Raw genomic sequence first — 17570 nt, forward strand, 5'->3', positions numbered from 1 at the left:
CACCCAACCCACAGGAACACCCATGAGCACGGCCTCTCACCCACCTGCAGGGATGCACACACACACAGACACACACACACACACACACACACACAGACACACAGACACACACACAGACACACACAGACACACACAGAGCTGTTATCACACACACACACATACATACACAAATGCACACACAGACACACACATCCCTGCATACACATGGGTGCACACACACACACACACACACATAGATGTCCCTGCACACACTCATGGATGCACACACACACAGAGATATCCCTGCACACGCACACATGTGCACACACACATGGATGCATGTGCACACGGATGCTCACACTCAGGTGCACACGCACATGGATGCATACACACATGGATGTGCACACATGGATGCACACACAGAGATATCTCTGCATACACACACACACAGATGCACACACACACAGATGCATATACACATGGATGCGTACACACACACAGATATCCTTGCACATGTGCACACACACATGGATGCACACACACACAGATGCCCACACACATGGATGTGTCCCTGCACACACACACATGGGTGCACATGCACATGGATGCACACAGAGGGATGTACACACACAGATGCACACATACACGGATATCCCTGCACATGCACACACACATACACAGATGCACACACACACAGATATCCCTGCACACATGCACACATTCACAGATGCACACAGACAGATGCACACACAAATAGATTCCCGTGCACATGGTGCCCGTGGATGCCCACACACACGGATGTGCATGCACACACGGATGCACACACACACACAATGTGCACACACATGGATGCACACAAACACACAGATATCCCTGCACATGTGCACACACTCATGGATGCACACTCACATGGATACACACACACACACACACACACACACAGATGCACACACAGATGCACACACTCACAGATGCGCACACATGGGTGCACACAAATGGATCCCGGCACATGGGTGCCTGTGGATGCCCACACACACCGATGCGCACACACACGGGACTCCATGCCCATGAATGCGCATATAAACCAGTGCCCATGAGCACACAGATGGCCCCACACAGTGATTGCAGGGCGTGGGGGTGCCCATGACCCTACACATGGACACACACACACATACACACACGAGAGCCCATGACAATGTAAACAGGTGCCCACGCACACGGATGCACACACACAGGGATGCCCATGCCCACGGGTTCCCACACCCATGAATACCCCTAGAAATGGGTGCCCACACCCACAGATACCCCCACACACAGATACCCACAGCCAGGGATCCCCCTTCATGTGTCCACTCACACCCAACCCTCCCTCCCACCCAGGGCTGCCCTCCATGCCAAGGTGCCCGGGGAGCCCGAGTGTGGCCGGGACCCCGCGGGGTGCTGGGGACGGTGACCTTGCCTTGGCTCTGCCCTGGCCCCGCACGGCTCTCCTGACCCGGGACCAGAGGGGACCAGGGCTGCGGGACTCATTCGCTGGTCCCACAGTGACAGCTATGGGTGACCGTCCGGGATGGGATGGGATGGGATGGGATGGGATGGGATGGGATGGGATGGGATGGGATGGGATGGGATGGGATGGGATGGGATGGGATGGGATGGGGTGGGATGGGGTGAGATGGATGGATGGATGGATGGAGGGATGGGGTGGGCCCAGCTCCACGTCCAACCATCCAGTCCTTGCCAGGTCCTGTGCCACCCTTGTGCCACTCCCGGGCCACTCCCGCCTCTCGTGGCAAAAGCCCGAAGTGTTTCCAGAGCTGAGCAAACACCTCAAGAAGGTCCCAGCAGCGCGAGCTCTGGATGGCTCAGTGCCAGTCGGATTTTCCCGATTCCAGGGGCTTTCCAGGAGTTCCAGCTTTGGCCAGAGGCCAGCAACCCCCAGAGCCGGCAGAGGAGCCCTGCCTGAGTCCCTCAGGGCCGGCCAGGAGGGTCCCATCCCGCCCTCTGGCAGAAGCTGAGATTTGGGGAGCATGGACAGAGCCTGGGAAAGCCGCACTCGGTGTCCCCTCTGTCCCCAAAGGCCGCAGGACCCGGCTGGCCCTGCTCGGGGCTGGGGAGGGGATCCGGTGTGGGGACAGGGGGTGACCTGGCTCGGGGGCTGGGGATGCTCCAAACAGCATCTCCTGCTCCCCACCCCAAACTCATCAGCATCCCCCACCCCAGGAGTGGGGACCAGGGGGATCCCTCAGAGACCTTTGCTTATAGGCTGGAGGGCTCTGGGGTTGTGTTTCCCCACCTCAACCCCCAAAACTTGGGAGTGGCTCCTGAGTCACCCAGAAGAAAGGCCAGGAGACGAGGAGGTACCCAAAAACATCACAGTGAACACCACACTCAGCAAGAAACACCCGTGGCTGCTCCTGCGGCCAGAAGGGCCCCCCCGGGACCCCTGACCGCGCTCGGCTCCGCCAAATGCCCCAGAAGAAAAATATTCCTCCCGCCGGGGAGGCCAAAACATCCCCCCCACCCCCGAGTCCGGGCCCAGGGCGTGGGTGGGAATCGCCCCTCGGTCACGGCAGGTCCCCTCCGTGTCCCCTCCGTGTCCCCGCCACGCGCACGGCCGGGGGGACGCTCCGGGGTCCCGCTGCGGCAGCACCGAGGAAATCCCAGCGGGCTCCGGCCGAGCCAGGAGAGCCGGGCTGGTGCCCGCAGCCCCCTCCTTCCTCCGCCGGTCACAAATGTCCCCCGGGCGGGGTTAGGACGTGTCCTTCAGCTCGGGGCTGGGCGGCTGCGGAGGGGGCGCCTCCGCCGAGGGCGACTGCATGTCCTGGGCACTGCCTGCGGGAGAGACCGGGACAGGTCATGGGGTGGGGTCAGAGCAGGGGATCGCGGAGTCATTGGGGCTGGAAAAGAGCTCCGAGAGCATCGAATCCAGCCTGTGCATCGAGTCCGACCTGTGCCCGATGCCCACCTTGTCCTCAGCCCAGTGACCTTGGACACCTCCAGGGATGGGCACTGCAAACCGCCTTGGGCAGCTCCAATGCCTGGCCACCCTTCCCATGGGGAAATTTTCCCCAATATCCAACGTGGACCTCCCCTGGCCGTTCCCTCTGCTCCTGTCCCTGTTCCCCCCGGCTGTGCCCTCCTGGCAGGAGCTGTGCAGAGCCACAAGGGCCCCCTGAGCCTCCTTTGCTCCAGGCTGAGCCCCTTCCCAGCTCCCTCAGCCTCTCCTGGGGCTCCAGACTCCTCCCAGCTCCATTCCCTTCCAGCCCCTCGGTGTCCCTGTTCCTCAGCACGGGATGAACACGGGAGCCGCTGTCCCTGCCCACCCCACATCCTCCCGCCCCTCCTGGTCACCCACCTGCGCTCAGGGACATCTCGGCCAGTTTGAGGGGCAGGTCGGCGGGGCTGACGCCGGCGGGCGAGCCCAGGATGTCGGGCAGGGCATTGCGCCGGCCCGTCCTGCCCGAGGATGCGAAGTCCAGCACGGGTTCCACCTCGGTCATGCTAACCCTGGGGAGAGACGTCCCCTGTGTCACCCATGGGGCACAGCGAGCTAAAGGGACCCGGCTCTGCTCCGGGCTGGGTGCTCTGGTGCCCTTCAACCCCTGCCCTCCCTGTGCCCCCCAGGAGCAAAGGCAGAGCCACCCTGCTGCCCCTTTGGGTATCATCCCCACCCTGGCACCTTTGGGTGCTCTGATCTCTGCTGGGCACTGCTGGGAGGGAAGGGGGTCCCACCAGCCCCCCCAGCCCAGGCAGCCTTACCGGGCACCCTCCAGCCTGGCCTGGCACCGCGTCTGCCCCGTGCCCAGGTGAGGGACACCACGGGGGACAGGGATCTGTCCTGGCTGTGTCCCCACTGGCTGTGACCTGGGGGAGCAGAGAGGGGTCACCAATGGGGCAGGAAGGGGGGTTGAAAAGGGAGCAGGGAGTGAGTCTGGGGGGACAACAGGCTGTGACCCCATGGGAGCAACCACAGAACCCCCAGAACCTCCTTCATGGTGGGATTGGTGATGGATGGATGGATGGATGGATGGATGGATGGATGGATGGATGATGGATGGATGGGAGATGGATGGATGGATGGATGGATGGATGGATGGATGGATGGATGGATGGATGGATGATGAATGGATGGATGGATGATGGATGGATGGAGGAAGAGCAGGGATGGGGATGCAGAGGTGACAGGGATGGAGGCTGAGCCAGCACTGCCAGGGAACTGCATGGAATCCCCAGCCTGGGGACACCACTGTGTCCCTTGCAGAGTGGCTCCTGCTGAGCCAGGCTGGCAGCAGGAGCTGGGGTACCCTGGGTAGGTGGGGGCACTCCTGGGACACCCCTGGAACCAGAAAATTTCAACTGGCACGGAGCCATCCAGATGCCTGCACTGCTGGGACCTTCTCGAGATGTTTGCTCAGCTCTGGAGACACTTTGGGCTTTTGCCATGGGAAGTGGGAGTGGCCCAGGGGTGGCCCAGGGGTGGCCCAGGGTGGCACAAGGGTGAAAAAGGGGTGGCCCAGGGGTGGCACAGGACCTGGCATGGACAAGGGACCCTCCATCCCCTAAATCCTCTCCACCCCCTGGTGAGGACAAGGACCCCAAACCACCACCCCAGCAGCCCTGGCCCCTCTGGGCCAGATGTTGGTGGCAATGCTGGGACTGGTGCCCCCAAGTTGGTGGTGGTGGGGCTGTGAACTCACCAGTGTCCTGCTGGGAATTTCTGCTGGGAATCAGTGCTGGGAGTCACGGGGAGTCACTGGGAATTCCTACTGGGAGTCACTGGGAATTCCTGCTGGGAGTCACTGGGGATCCCTGGGAATTCCTGCCGGGTGTCACTGCAGGGAGGACGAGCCAAGGTCCTTGGCACAGGCGCTGTGTGCACGGGAGGAGTGGCCACAGCTGTGGGGAGGGGGAGAAATAAATGATTAACCAGGGAGGTGATTAATGATTCGTTAATTAGTGATCAGTGCTGGGGTGGCTGTGCCATGAGGGGCAGGACCTGGGTGCTGCTCAGGGGAAACTGAGGCACAGGGCTGGGCTGGTGGGGACAAAGGCAGGGGTGGGGACAAATGTTCCCTGTACATCTGCACGGCCATTGTCCCCTGGAGCCACCTGCACTGCTCCAGCACAGGCCTGGACAGTGTCACATGTATGAATTGTCACATGTGTGTGCATTGTCACAGGTGTGAGCAGTGCCACAGGTGTGTGTGCATTGTTATGTGTGTGCAATGTCACAGGCATGTGCACTGCCACAGGTGTGTGCAGTGTGACATGTGTGTGCAGTGTCACATGTGTGAATTGTCACGTGTGTGAACTCTCACAGGTGTTGTGCATTGTCACAGTGTGAATTGTCATGTGTATGATTTGTTACATGCGTGTGCATTGTCACAGCTCTGAATTGTCACACATGCGTGCATTGTTACAGGTGTGAATTGTCACAAGTGTGTGTGAGTTGTCACAGGTGTGTGAATTGTCAGGAGTGTGAATTGCCGTATGTGTGTGCAGCATCACAGATGTGTGCAGTGTCACATGTATGAATTGTCACGTGTGTGCATTGTCACAGGTGTGAATTGTCACATTTTCGTGTGTGCACTGCCACATGTGCATAGTCACATGTGTGTGAATTGTCACATGTGCATGCATTGTCACAGATTTGTGTGTCTGTGTGTGTCACCTCTGGCTGGGCTGTTCTATGTGCCCATACAGGTGTGTGCATGTGTGACATTCCCTGTCACACCTTGTGCACATGTGGCACTCCCTGACACATCTATGTGACAGTGTGACATTGCCTGTCACACCTTGTGCACATGTGGCACTCCCTGACACGTCTGTGTGACAGTGTGGCACTCTCTGCCACACGTCGGTGCAGTGTGACACCCCTGCCATGATGTGTGGCACTCCCTGTCACTGTGCCTGCTCGTGTGTCACCTCCTGGTTCCCAGTGCCACAGCCGTGTCACCTCCGTGTCCCCGAGTTTGTCCCAACCCCACCTGCTCAAGGTTCCGTCCCTCCCCTGGCACCGCCTGTGCCATCACAGCAGCACCCGGAGCAGCCCGAGCCTGGCACGTGGACCCGTGTGCCATCCCCGGGGTGCCCCGCTGTGTCCCCGTGTGCCATCCCCGGGGTGCCCCGCCGTGTCCCCGTGTGCCATCCCCGGGCTGTCCCGCCGTGTCCCCGGAGCGTTGGGGATCACACACCCGTGGGTGGCAGTGTGGGCACACGAGCACATGAGCATTCCAGGGGCTCCCTGGATTTTAGGGAGAAATCCTGCACGGGAAGGGCTGTGCAGGAGCCAGCAGGAGGGACCGAGCAGCCGCGGGGATGTGGCACCTGCGGACAGGGGAGGGACTGAGCAGCGACAGGGATGTGGCGCCTGCGGACAGGGGAGGGACTGAGCAGCGACAGGGATGTGGCACCTGGGGACAGGGGGTGGCTGAGGGAACGGCGGGCTCTGATCTCGGGGGGTTCCAGGCTGAAGGATGACGAGATTGCCTGTGGATCCCTGCGGGTCCCTGATGCCGTGTTCAAACACACGTGTGCACACACACATTTACACACATACACACTCACACAGACACACATACATGTGTGCACACTCACATTCACACACTCACATTTACATATGCTCACGCATATTCATGCACGTTTGCACACTCACACACTCACATACACACTTTTTCACACACACATTCACACGTGTTCACACTCACCCTCACACACACACACGTGTTCACACACACACATGTTCACACTCACACTCTCACACTCACACATACACACATGTGAACACACAGTTACACTCATGCTCACTCACACACAGAGTTATGCACACTCACATACACACACGTGTGAACACGTGGTCACACTCACGTGTTCACACTCTCACACACACACATACACACACGTATTAACACAAACACACTCTCACATTCACATGCGTTCACACTCACACACTCTCACACTCACACACATGTTCACAGTCGCACACATTCCCTGCCCCAGCCCAGCCCCTGGCTGGATCAGAGCTCCCCCGGCAGCCGCAGCGCCGGGAGCTGGCAGTGCCCAGCCCGGGAGTGCCCAGCCTGGCACTGCCCAGCCTGGCAGTGCCCAATCCCGGCAGTGCCCAGCCCCGGAGTGCCCAGCCTGGCAGTGCCCAATCCTGGCAGTGCCCAATCCTGGCAGTGCCCAATCCCTGCAGTGCCCAGCCTGGCAGTGCCCAGCCTGGCAGTGCCCAGCCCCGGCCCGCAGAGTCCTGCCCGTGCCCCTGCCATGGCTCCCAGCCATGGGGATGGGATCAGACCCCGCTCTGAAAAGCCCCATGGGGGATCAGGACCCTGGGGCTGGCTGGGAACCCACACCCGGGTCTGGCACCACCCTGAGCTCTCCTGGAATGCAGCACGGCTGTCCCATCGAGCTGTCCCTGCACCTTGGGGACAATGGCCAAGCCACCAACACCTTCCCATGCCACGACCTCCAGGTCTGTAACCCCACATTCCTCCTCACAGAGAAAAGCAAGGCACAATTCTTCCCAAGAATATTTCTGGGTTTCACATTCTCTGAAGATGAGAGAAAGAAGACACAATTCTTATCATTTGCTGTGACTGTGTTTGTGCAAAAGCAGAATGCAATGTGGAGATTGTTCACCCACAGTGATGGTGTTTTGGTTCCTTGGCCTGTCAGGGCCAGGTGTGCAGCCCCACATTTCTCTTCACAGAGAAAAGCAAGGCACAATTCTTCCCAAGAATATTCTTATCTCATTTGTTGTGCCTGTATTTGTGCAAAAGCAAAATGCAGTATGGAAATTGTTCACCCACAGTGATGGTGTTTTGCTCACCCACAGTGATGGTGTTTTGGTTCCTTGGCCTGTCAGGGCCAGGTGTGTGTGTGAGTGTTGGGACTGTTGGGTGACAGTCACAAGATTCTGTGCAGTGTGTGCAGAGTTGAGTGCTTGGCAAATTCAGCTTAGATGTGATATAATATAATATAATATAGTATAATACAGTAATTAATTAGCCTTCTGATATCAATGGAGGCCTCCTCATCATTGCTCCTTCATTGGGGCCCTCACAGCACAGCCCACAGGCAATTCCAACCCAAATGGGGTAAATCCCACTGGATAAACCCAGTGAGTGAGGATTTCCCCCTCTAAGTAGGGACACTTTTGGTGGCTTAGTGGGGTGTCAGCCTAAAAAAGCTCCTGGAGTCACATGGAAAGTCCTCAGGGCCACTGGCTCCTGCTTTAATGCCCCTAATGGGATAGAGGAGGGAAGGGCAGAAATAAACCTTAATCCCGCTGGAGATGGGCAGGGAAGGTGCTGGGAGAGGTGGAGGGAGGGGATGGCCAGGGATGGATGAGCTCCTTGGGCAGGGTCCCTGGGAACAGCAGAGCCCTGCAGGAGGGGAGGAGGGTGCTGAAGGGGCAGAGGAAGGTGATACCTGTCACAGACATATTTTATGAAAAATCCTTTTGCCAGGATCTTTTCTCCTGAGAAGCTGGGAAGCTTCAGCTTCTCCATGTTTTGCTGCTTTGGAGTGTGATTTGGGGAATTGTTTGCCCAGCATGTGAAATGGTTTTCACTTGATGACCAATGACAGCCACCTGTGTCGAGGCTGTGAGCAGCCACAAGATTTTATTATAATTCTTTTTCCTTTCCTTTTCCTTTCCTTTTCCTTTCCTTTTCCTTTCCTTTCCTTTCCTTTCCTTTCCTTTCCTTTCCTTTCCTTTCCTTTCCTTTCCTTTCCTTTCCTTTCCTTTCCTTTCCTTTCCTTCCCTTCCCTTCCCTTCCCTTCCCTTCCCTTCCCTTCCCTTCCCTTCCCTTCCCTTCCCTTCCCTTCCCTTCCCTTCCCTTCCCTTCCCTTCCCTTCCCTTCCCTTCCCTTCCCTTCCCTTCCCTTCCCTTCCCTTCCCTTCCCTTCCCTTCCCTTCCCTTCCCTTCCCTTCCCATTAAATCCTTCCTTCCATTCTTTTAGTATAGTTTTAATATATCATTTTCTTTTAATAGAATACGTATCATAAAATAATAAATCAGCCTTCTGAACATGGAGTCAAGATTCTCATCTCTTCCCTCGTCCTGGGACCCTCAACACCACCACAGGACCCACTTGGGGCTGGAGCAGTCCAAGGAACCCAGGTCAGGGTCACACACCCATGATCCCCTCAGGAGCAGTGGATCCCCTCTAACACAAATTTTTGGGGTTGCTGGGGGTGGCAGAGACCCCAAACTGCACCTGGAGCACGGGGACCACCATGGACACACATCTGTGCTGGGGTAGCAGGCTGAACTCTCCCCCAAACCAGAAACAACAAACCAGGAATGCTCCAGGAATTCAGGGCCTGGAAGGTGTTACAGGAATCCTGAGGATTCATTGAACCGCAAGGATTTGCTTCTTCAGCTTCTGAGTTGTTATTGGGTCAGGAGCTCCTCTGGAAGGGGCTTTGGGGCATTTAATGATCTTGGTTTCCTCTCTCTGGGGGCCTCCTCCTGCTCGTTTAATTCAACATTTCATGGGATCTGTGCTGGGAATGCTGCAGCCTGGAACAAACCATCAAAAATCCACCACCAGCCCCTCAGTACTGATGAACAGGATGAAAAATGGGAAGGATTCAGCGAGATGAAACTGTAAAATTGAGTGGAATGGGAAGGAAAGAGATGCCCCAGGTCAGAAGGGAATGGGAGCATCACCAGGAAAATGAGCCAGGAGTGCACACAGGAGGGAAACCCAATGGGCTTGGCTCAACCAGAGCCTGAGAGGCAGCAGGCAGCCCCAGAGCTGGGAGAGCAGATGGCAATAATTAAACACAGGATAAAATCTAGAGAGCCTGGATCTCCCTGGGGAGGCAGCAGGTTCAGCTCCTCTCCAGGGAAGTGGCTGCTGGAGCCCTGGGGATGTTGAGACAGGTGGGAATGGGCTGTGTCACCTGCCAGGGACAGCTCAGGATCCCAGGGAGAGGGAAGGAGGATAAATGCTGTCCTGAACTCCTGGGAAAGCGAGGAAAGCTGCAGGAATAAGGGCTGGTGCAGGAATGTTGTTGAAGATTGCAATGCAAGATGTTTTCAATTCCCATCTGTATGGAAGATTACCTTTGTCAAGTGGGCAGTTTGCCTTATCTCTCTCTTTGAGTCACCACAATCACTCCTCCCTCAGGAGGGGACATTGCTGATAACAGCTATTGAATGTCCCTGCATGGCTGATAAGAACTACAGCATCCCATTGGGAGATGGGAGCCCAGAGGGAGGAGCCAAGCATTCCTACCCGGATAGAATCTGGAGATTCTGGAACACCAGCACGGCTTCTGCACTGGATTGCCCAGAGGAACAGCAGCTGCCTCTGCCCCTGGATCTTCAGAGGCAGAGACTGCACCTTTCTCCAGGATCCCTGCTCCAGCAGAACCAGCCCTGACACTGCAGGAGGGCTGAGCCACAATTCCAATGGGACTGCTGCCAACAGCCTGACCCACAGGGTGTCAGCTTGGGTTCTGACTCTGCCAGTGTTGGTTTAGTTCACTGCATTGTTTATTTTATCCTTTTATTTTCTTCCTTATTAAAGAACTGTTATTCCTGCTCCCATATTTTTGCCTGAGAGCCCCTTAATTTAAAATTTATAGCAATTCAGAGAGGTGGGGAGGTCTTACATTCTCCATTTCTCCTGCCTTCCTTAGCAGACTCCTGTCTTTCCAAACCATGACAAATATTAAACATGGAGGTGCAGAATGACTTTTGGAACAGGTTTTTCTCCACACAGGGAAGTGTCTGGAGAGGATGATGATCCCTCCTGGCAGGGATGCAGCTTCCAGACCCATTCCCATGGGATGCTGGCACCTCCCTGCCTGCCCTGGGCAGCAGAACCTCTCCAACCATGGCCTGGCATTTTCATCCCTGAATCCCCAGGATTCCAGGTGGGCCAGGCAGGAATTTGGGCCAGTGATGGTCTGGAGTGAAGTGTCAGGGATCCAAGTGAACCTGGATCCTGCTTGGAGCACCAGCAAGGTCTCCCACTGGGTTTCCCCTAATTTTCCTCTGGCTCTTTTCCTCCCTGGCTCTTTCCCAAAGCTCTGTGGAATGGTTCCAGTGGGGTTTCTAAGCGGGGGTGACACTGGCAGCTCCCCAGAGCTCTGGCACATCCTGGTACCCTCAGGGCTGGCTCTTCCCCAGGATTCCCTTCCCAGCAAACCCTGCCCATTCCAAAGGCTTTGGACAAGTGGCTCCCACTCCTTCCCTCTCCATGGAGCATTGGATCCCTCTCGTTTGGATAATTCCACTTCCAGAGGAATCCCCATCACCCTCTAGGCCCCATCCTATCGTGTCCTGCCTTGATCTCTGACCTTTCTCCTGCTCTTGCACATTCATCCTCACAGCTGGATTGGCTTTCCCTCTTCTCCATCACTCCTGTCTGTGCTTGGATTGTCCTACCCATGGATTTGGGAGATGCTGAAGGGTTTCTTTGTCCCCTCCATCACCCTCACATCCCATCCCTGCTTCCTGCCTGGTCCCCATCACTGCAGGACCAGCTTCAGGCTCAGTCCCATCCCTGCTCACACCCAAACTCTGAATTATTCCACCCAGGCCTCTCCCTGGATCCCAGGGATCCTTTTAAAGATAAGCCTTCATCCTCTGCTTCCTTTTGCACTATTCAGGCTCTCAGTGCCCAGAGCAGCTGTGGCTGCCCCTGGAGCCCTGGCAGTGCCCAAGGCCAGGCTGGAGCACCTGGCACAGTGGGAGGTGTCCCTGCCATGGCAGGGATGGCACTGGATGGGATTTAAGGTCCTTTCCAACCAGGGACTCTATGACTTATTTTTTAGGTTTTTTTTTTCCAGCTGTAGGACTCAGAATTTTTATTTCCACACAAAACCTGAGCTGTGTCCCAGCTAACACCAGCCTGGGCAGAGCACAAACCCTTCTCTTCAGGGGCTCAGCTGGGCTTGTGGCATACTGAGATCTAAATTCCTGTTGAAGGCAAGGAGAAGGAAGGGCTCTGAAATGGGACACCGGTAATCTCCATTCCTGCGGTTCCCGGCTCCCAGCAGGGCGGGGTGCAGGGAGGATGGGTTTGCTCGGGGATGGAGCTGCCGGCAGCAGCAGAGGCTCTGCTGTTTCCCTGTCACCCACGGGGATGATGGCAGAGCTCAGCTGTGCCCAAAAGCCAAGCTGAGTCTGTCCAGAAGGGATTTCAGGCTGCTTGTTTAAACTGTCCCTTCGGATTTTAGTGCTGGAAACACAAACCAGAGCAAGCCCTGCTCCAGTGTGGGAGCGAACCCAGCTCTTGTGCTCCCAGTCATCCCAATCCTAAATTTCTCGGAGCAAACCCAAATTCTGCCAACCCAAATCCAGGTGTGGCAGACATCTTTTATGGAAAATCCTTTCCTTAGGATTTTTCCTCCTGAGAAGCTGGGAGGCCTCAGGAACAAAATGTAAACATTGATTATCTGCTGCTGTGGAGTGCAACAGGTGCATCTGTGATTGGCCCATGTTGGTTGTTTCTAATTAATGGCCAATCACAGTCAGCTGGCTGGGACAGAAAGTCCAAGTCACAAGCCATTGTTATTCATTCTTTCCCACTCTATTCTTAGCCAGCCTTCTGATGAAACCTTTTATTCTATTCTTTTAGCATAGTTTTAATATAATATATATAATAAAATAATAAATCAGCCTTCTGAAACATGGAGTCAGATCTTCGTCTCTTCCCCAATCCGTAAACCCCTGTGAACACCGTCACAATCCAGCTGCTTCCACACCTGGGGGGGCTCACACCTCATCCCACACCAGGGCTTGGTTTCCCCACAGGGCAGTGACCCCAGAGAAAATCCCCTCTGGATCCTGCAGGCCTGGGCTGGGCCAGGAGCAGTGCTCCAGAGGACTCAGCAGTTTAATCTGGCACAGCCCTGCTGAGCTCAGCATTTCCCATGAGCCCACACTGGGATGAAACCAAGCTGGATGTGTGATTTCCTCTGGAGCACCTGGATCCAGCCCTGGACAGGCCTGAGCTGCCCTGATTAGAGAACAAAGCACCAAAGGCTCAGAGGCACGAGGCCATGGGCTGACACTGCAGCTTCATCCTGCATCCCAAACCTCCCGGGTAGGGCATGGAGAACCTGGAGAGCCTCAGCTCTGCTGCCCAGAGAGGGAATGGCCAAATCCCTGCTCCTGTTCCCCATCCTCTGAGGCCCCCAGCCCAGCACACATCACTGCTGCTCTCCTCTGGGGGATGTTTCCATCTCTTTGTGCTCAGAACGAGGATTTTTGGCTTTTCCCAGCACATGGAGCAGGGTCTGGGGAGAGGGAGGGGGGGAGGGAAGGAAGGAAGTGGCGGAAGGAAGTGGCGGAAGGAAGGAAGGAAGTGGCGGAAGGAAGTGGCAGAAGGAAGTGGCGGAAGGAAGGAAGTGGCGGAAGGAAGGACGTGGTGGAAGGAAGGAAGTGGCGGAAGGAAGGAAGGAAGGAAGGAAGTGGCGGAAGGAAGTGGCGGAAGGAAGGAAGGAAGTGGCGGAAGGAAGGAAGGAAGTGGCGGAAGGAAGTGGCGGAAGGAAGTGGCGGAAGGAAGTGGCGGAAGGAAGTGGCGGAAGGAAGGAAGGAAGTGGCGGAAGGAAGGAAGTGGCGGAAGGAAGGAAGTGGCGGAAGGAAGGAAGGAAGGAAGGAAGGAAGGAAGGAAGGAAGGAAGGAAGGAAGGAAGGAAGGAAGGAAGGAAGGAATGGAAGGAATGGAAGGAAGGAATGGAAGCTGCTCCCAGCCCAGCCAGGTGTTCTCCAGCCTGTGGGCCATGACCTGTTCCAGAGCTATTCCTATTCCATCCTCCACCTCCATCCGTTAATTCCCTTTAATTAACTGATTAAAGGTAATCAGCTGGAGTGGTGGGAGGAGCACAGGAATTCCTGCTGGGGAGTTTGGGTGCCAATCAGGGACCCTACAAAGGTGCTGGGTGAGCTTCCCTTCCCCACATTCCTCAGTCCCATTGGCTGCATCCGGCTCCTTTTTGAGTCCAAGGCGGAAACACCACGGCCCCTTTGACATGAGGGGGTGGGAGCCACCCCAGCCCCATGAGATGGAGCTGGAGCCTGGTTAACCCAGCCTGGATAACATGGGTAACCCAGCCTGGTTAACCTGGACAACCCAGCCTGGATAACTCAGCCTGAATAACCCAGCCTGGATAACCTGGACAATCCAGCCTGGGTAACCTGGCTAACCTAGCCTGGGAAACTTGGATAACCCAGACTGGATAACTTCGTTAACCCAGCCTGGCTAACCCAGCCTGGCTAACCTGGCTAACCCAGCCTGGTTAACCTGGATAACCTGGATAATACAGCCTGGATAAAATGGAAAATCCAGCCTGGTTAACCTGGCTGGATAACCTTGCTAACCCAGCCTGGTTAACCTGGATTACCCAGCCTGGTTAACCTGGCTAACCCAACCTGGTTAACCTGGCCAACCCATCCCTGCTCTGGGACTCAGGGGAGCCAACAGCAGCTCTGCATCTCCGCGGGGAAGGAAGGGATTTAATGAGGGTAATTAGGGTGATTGAGCCCTGGGTAATGGAGCTCCCAGCAGAACTCTCAGCTCCCTGCTCTCACACACCACAAACTGTAATTTTGCATAATCCAACCAGGTAATTTAGCACAATAAAGGTGTCACCCACATGCACAGCAGTTCCATTCCTGGCCAGGCTCAGGCTCCCTCCCCCCAGAGGGGTTTCAGCCCCAGCCCCGGGTGGAGCATCCAGGCATGGAACGGGGACACCCTCGGTTCTGTGGCTGTGGAGCCGTGGGTGGCACCGGGATGGGTGCCAGGGGAAACCCGGGGAGCTGTGGGCTGTCACGGGGAGCCAGCTGGGTGCCACCAAGCCTGTCCCAGGCTGTGCCATGCCGGGAGTGCCACGGGCTGGGCGGCACCGCAGCTCGGGCACCACGGGAGCCTCGTGTCCCTGCAGGAGCTCCTTCTGCTCCATTTGCCACCGGTGGCACCTGGGGAGGACCATGGGGAGGACCCTGGTCCAGCTGGGATTGGAGGAGGCTCCCAGCCCGGCCAGAGCACCGGGATAAGTGCAGGCAGCCAGAATTCCAGGGAGCAGAGGCAGCTGGAGCTTCCCTGGGAGCTCTGGCTCTCTGAGGAGCCCTGGGAATTTCTTCCCCCAGCCCCTGGATGCCTTTGGATCCTCCCTCAGCCCAGGGGATGTGGGAAACTTCCAAGGCACCCAGATCTGAGGCAGCAACCCCCACCCAGTGCTGAGGCCATGCATGGAGGTGATCTCCAGATGTTTCTGTGCACCGAGAGGGGAGCAGCACCAGGAGCCTCCAGCTGCCACCACCACCCTGTGACAAAATCCCAGCCCTGGGAGCTGGCAGGGAGGGCACCAACAGCCAAGGAGGGCAGAAATCCGTGCAGGGGCTCTGGGATCAGGGGCACGGCAGGAAATCTGGGATGGAGCAGAGCCAGTCCCAATGGGCCACGGCTGAGCCGGGAGCTGGAATTGCCATTCCAGGAGCTGGAATTGCTGTTCCAGGAGCCAAGGGATCTGGAATTGCCCTTTCCAGGAGCTGGAATTGCCCATTCCAGGATCCAGAACTGCCATTCCAAGAGCTGGAATTGCCTGTTCCAGGCCTGGAGTTGCCCTTTCCAGGATCTGGAATTGCCATTCCAGGAGCCAAGGGAGCTGGAATTCTCCTTTCCAGGAGCTGGAATTGCTGTTCCAGGAGCCAAGGGCAGAGCAGGGCCGGGTCCCCCTCCTGTTCATGGTTCCAGGTCCCCCAAGGTCTGGAGCACCAGCAGGGCTCCTCCAGCTGCCCCAGGAGCAGAGCCCCAAGGAATCCTCACAGCCAAACCCCCAGAGCAGCCCAGGAGCAGCCCCATGGTGCCTCCAGCATCCCATTCCGGGCAGAAACGCTGGGATTCCCTCAGTTCAAAGTGAGGATCGGGCTCTGCCTCCACCTTTCCCCTCCCCCATCTCCTGCTTTGGGGGAATTGGTGCTGAGCTGAAGGGTGAGGACAGGGGACAGCGGCGGGGCTGGGTCCCTTTGTGACAGCGAGGATGGGGTGGACACCCCAAGGTCACGGGCTGGGAGCATTCGGGGTGAGCAGGGGACATCCTGCCTGTGGCACCTCCTCGGTGGCACTGCCACCAGCCCGGGGACAGCAGCCAGCTCCGGGGACCAAAGGGATCCGATCCAAGCATCTGCAGGGGCGATCTGCCAGGCGATGCCCCGAGGCGGGGAGGAGGGGCTGGCCCTGGGGAAGCCCTTTCCTCCCGGCAGGAAGCGCCACAGGAGCGTGGCCGTGTCCCTGTCCCTGCTCGGGGTGCTCAGCCCCGGGGGCTCCCCGGGCCCAAATCCCCTGGGAAGCTCCAGTCCAGGAGCTGAGGCTGGAGCTGGGGTGGGGTAGAAGCGGTGGCTGAGAGGGGATAGGGCACGGGGAGGGTGCAGGGGCAGCGGTGGCCCAGGACATGCAGGGCGTGGGTGCCAGGCTGCCACAGAGATGCCACCATAGGGGTTTATCTCAGTGCCCACCCTGGGACAGATGAGCCTTGCTCGGTGCCTCAGCACTGCCCTCCAGATCCTCCCCTGAGCTCCCTGGCCCTGGAGGGTGGCACAGACACCCCAAGCCCTAGAGAGACACCCCAGTGCAGCTGCTGCCAACTGCTATCCTCCCAAAACCCATCAGTTCCCGAGGCCACCACCAAACCCTGACCCTCCGGCCTCTGCACCTTCCCAGGGGGGTGCCCGGGGTGGGAACCTCCTTCCCGGGGTGGGCACCAGTCCTGGGGATGGGCACCAGACCCCAGGGTGGGCACACAGACCTCAGGGTGGGCACCAGGTCCCTCACCCCGGGGAGCCCAGGGCACCCTCCACGGTGGCCCAGGGCCTCGGTGCCACCTCGTCACCTGCACCCAGCAGCCCCCAGCCGCTCACCTGGTGCCGGCGGCGATGCCGGTGCCGAGGCCGGTGGTGACGGGGACACCGAAGGTGATGCTGCCGCCGGTGCCGGGGGCGATGGGGATGTCGGTGCCGGGGGCGATGCCGGTGCCGCTGTTGATGCTGATTCTGGTGTCAGTGCCGGTGGTGATGCCGGTGCCGGTGCTGTTTTCGGTGTCAGTGCCGGTGGTGATGCCGGTGCTGATGCCGATGCCGGTGCCGGTGCCAGCCCGGCCGCCGGGGGAAGGATGCTCCGCGCTCGGCAGCAGCCGCGGGGACGCCTCCGGCTCCAGGCGGCCCTGGGGCACCGGGGCCGAGCCGCCGCCGCCGCCGCCCGCCCAGCGCCGCCGCTCCCGCCCGGCCCGGCCCCCGCTCGGCGCGGGGGGGACCCAGCGCGGCCCCGCCCGCCGCCCCCCCGCTCCCCCCGCCGCCGGGGCCGCCCCTCGCCCCCCCCCGGGCTGCCGTGTCCCCGCGTCCCCCCGCGCTCACACACACACGGCAGGGAGGGAGCGCTGTGACATCCCCCGGGTGCCCAGCTCCGCATGGACCCCCAGCCCGGCGTGGCCGCCAGCCCTGCTCGGGAAATGGGAAATTTCGCTCCGATTTCCTCTGGATCCGGCTCCCCAGAGCCCCCCATGGGGGTGGGTGGAGGGGGCTCAGCTCCCCCACCAGGACAATTTGACCCCAACCCACACAGC

At 58.1% G+C, this 17570-nt stretch overlaps 1 protein-coding gene across 3 annotated transcripts; it reads right to left on the bottom strand.

Annotated features, from left to right (window-relative positions):
- Positions 1–2340: 2340 nt before the first annotated feature.
- LOC141731267 (cAMP-dependent protein kinase inhibitor beta-like) lies at positions 2341–17281 on the bottom strand. Of its 3 annotated transcripts, XM_074555388.1 has the most exons (5): positions 16870–17013; positions 4680–4878; positions 3742–3846; positions 3338–3489; positions 2341–2814 (listed from the first exon to the last, which is right to left on the bottom strand). In XM_074555388.1, the coding sequence occupies exons 4-5, from the start codon at positions 3480–3482 to the stop codon at positions 2732–2734; spliced, it is 228 nt and encodes a 75-aa protein (XP_074411489.1). In that variant the 5' UTR covers positions 3483–3489; positions 3742–3846; positions 4680–4878; positions 16870–17013; the 3' UTR covers positions 2341–2731. The 3 variants fall into 3 exon arrangements, with proteins under 3 accessions (XP_074411489.1, XP_074411490.1, XP_074411491.1); XM_074555389.1 differs by lacking the exon at positions 3742–3846; XM_074555390.1 differs by lacking the exons at positions 3742–3846; positions 4680–4878 and having other exon boundaries at positions 16870–17281.
- Between the last annotated feature and the right edge of the window lie 289 nt (positions 17282–17570).

This window comes from Zonotrichia albicollis, chromosome 20 (genome assembly GCF_047830755.1).
Source record: "Zonotrichia albicollis isolate bZonAlb1 chromosome 20, bZonAlb1.hap1, whole genome shotgun sequence".
Lineage (NCBI taxonomy): Eukaryota > Metazoa > Chordata > Aves > Passeriformes > Passerellidae > Zonotrichia > Zonotrichia albicollis.